This window comes from Seriola lalandi, unplaced genomic scaffold, assembly GCF_002814215.2.
Source record: "Seriola lalandi dorsalis isolate HSWRI2012SDOR001 ecotype SW California unplaced genomic scaffold, Sedor1 jcf7180002054883, whole genome shotgun sequence".
Classification (NCBI taxonomy): Eukaryota; Metazoa; Chordata; class Actinopteri; order Carangiformes; family Carangidae; genus Seriola; species Seriola lalandi.
The window spans coordinates 973,673-974,901 of NW_019525658.1; the positions used below are offsets into that span (position 1 = coordinate 973,673).

Here is a 1,229-nt window from a genome sequence, read left to right on the forward strand (position 1 = left end):
GATTTTATTAATACTATATTGATATATATTTATTGATGGAGTGTTTCTAGTACGTGGCACAGCTTTACTCAAATGAGACTCACTTATGTAAGTTCTGTTACATTTTTCTTTAATTAAATGAGTTATGGACAATTGATGGCATTGAGTTACTTTCACTTTCTCTTTTCAGCAACTGTGTAACTATGAGCAACCACCAAAGCATCAGACTGACAGTCACCAGTTATATAGTTCCTGGACCTGATGAGACCTGATGAGACCGTCCCTAACGCAGCTGACCATCATTAAAGTATCTTATAACGTTGCCAGACGATTTAACAAAGTTTCACACATAAAGTCTATTCACAACAAAACGAGGAGAGAAGACACACAGGTCACGTTTTCCATGTCATTTATTTTCTGAATTGAATTTCAGATTAGCAAAATTGTGTAAAACCTCTATTCTTAAAGCAGCAAGCTAATAATTAATAACCATGGTACAGTCCGATCACTGCTGATTCAACAAACTAATCTGCTACAGTTAAAAATTTGGTATTGAATGACATCACCAACAGGTATCACATGATTAATGAACAGTATTTGTTTTGATTCCTCTGTGAATTACAGGCTTATTTCAACCAGAATCAGAGCCTCAGACTGAGGGTTTGTTCTCCAGGTCGCCGTGACAACAGGTGTCAGTCAGCAGAACAACACAGGGTGAAGAGTCGGGCCGCTCGGTCCACGCACACTCATCTGCTGAAGCTCCTGACGTCATCCTCGCTGCTCCACCAGGGGAAACAGCAGGTGAGGCACCTTGCTGTTTTTAGTATTGATTATTAAATGATTCTGGTTCCATCTCAGTTCAGCCAGTCCAGATCATTATCTTCCTCATCATCACCAAACAGAGGGGCGGGGGGTGGACGCCCCTTCAAACTCTGGACACAAATAAGAGACAGGAAAACATGAATACTGTCCAACAGTGTTGTATTGATAGATTCAGTTAATACAGGACGGGGGGTGGGGGTCAGGGGGTGTTACTGGATCAAATCTGAGAGCTATGATTGAACTCTACAGATCCTTCCTCACCATCTCATCCTCCTCGTCCTCCTCGCTGGGTGCTGTGGGGGGGTTGGCAGGAGTTGTGATCTGGAAAAATGTCTCCTTTCCATTTTTCTCACCAATTCCCCCAGTCAGACTGAGATAGCAGCAGACAGAGAGAGTGTGTGTGTGTGTGTGTGTGTGTGTGTGTGTGT

General features: G+C 42.6%; 1 protein-coding gene across 3 annotated transcripts in view; it reads right to left on the reverse strand.

The window, feature by feature from the left end:
* Positions 1–371: 371 nt before the first annotated feature.
* fkbp15b (FKBP prolyl isomerase family member 15b) overlaps positions 372–1,229 on the reverse strand; it is a 23,623-nt gene continuing 22,765 nt past the window's right edge. For 2 of the 3 annotated variants that reach the window (XM_023397724.2, XM_087171618.1), the window contains exons 28-29: positions 1,063–1,171; positions 372–911 (exon numbers count right to left, since the gene is read on the reverse strand). In XM_023397724.2, the coding sequence (XP_023253492.1) occupies positions 834–911; positions 1,063–1,171 (187 nt within the window). In that variant the 3' untranslated portion in view covers positions 372–833. The remainder of the gene's footprint in view (positions 912–1,062; positions 1,172–1,229) is intronic. The other variant, XM_087171619.1, reaches the window with a different exon arrangement.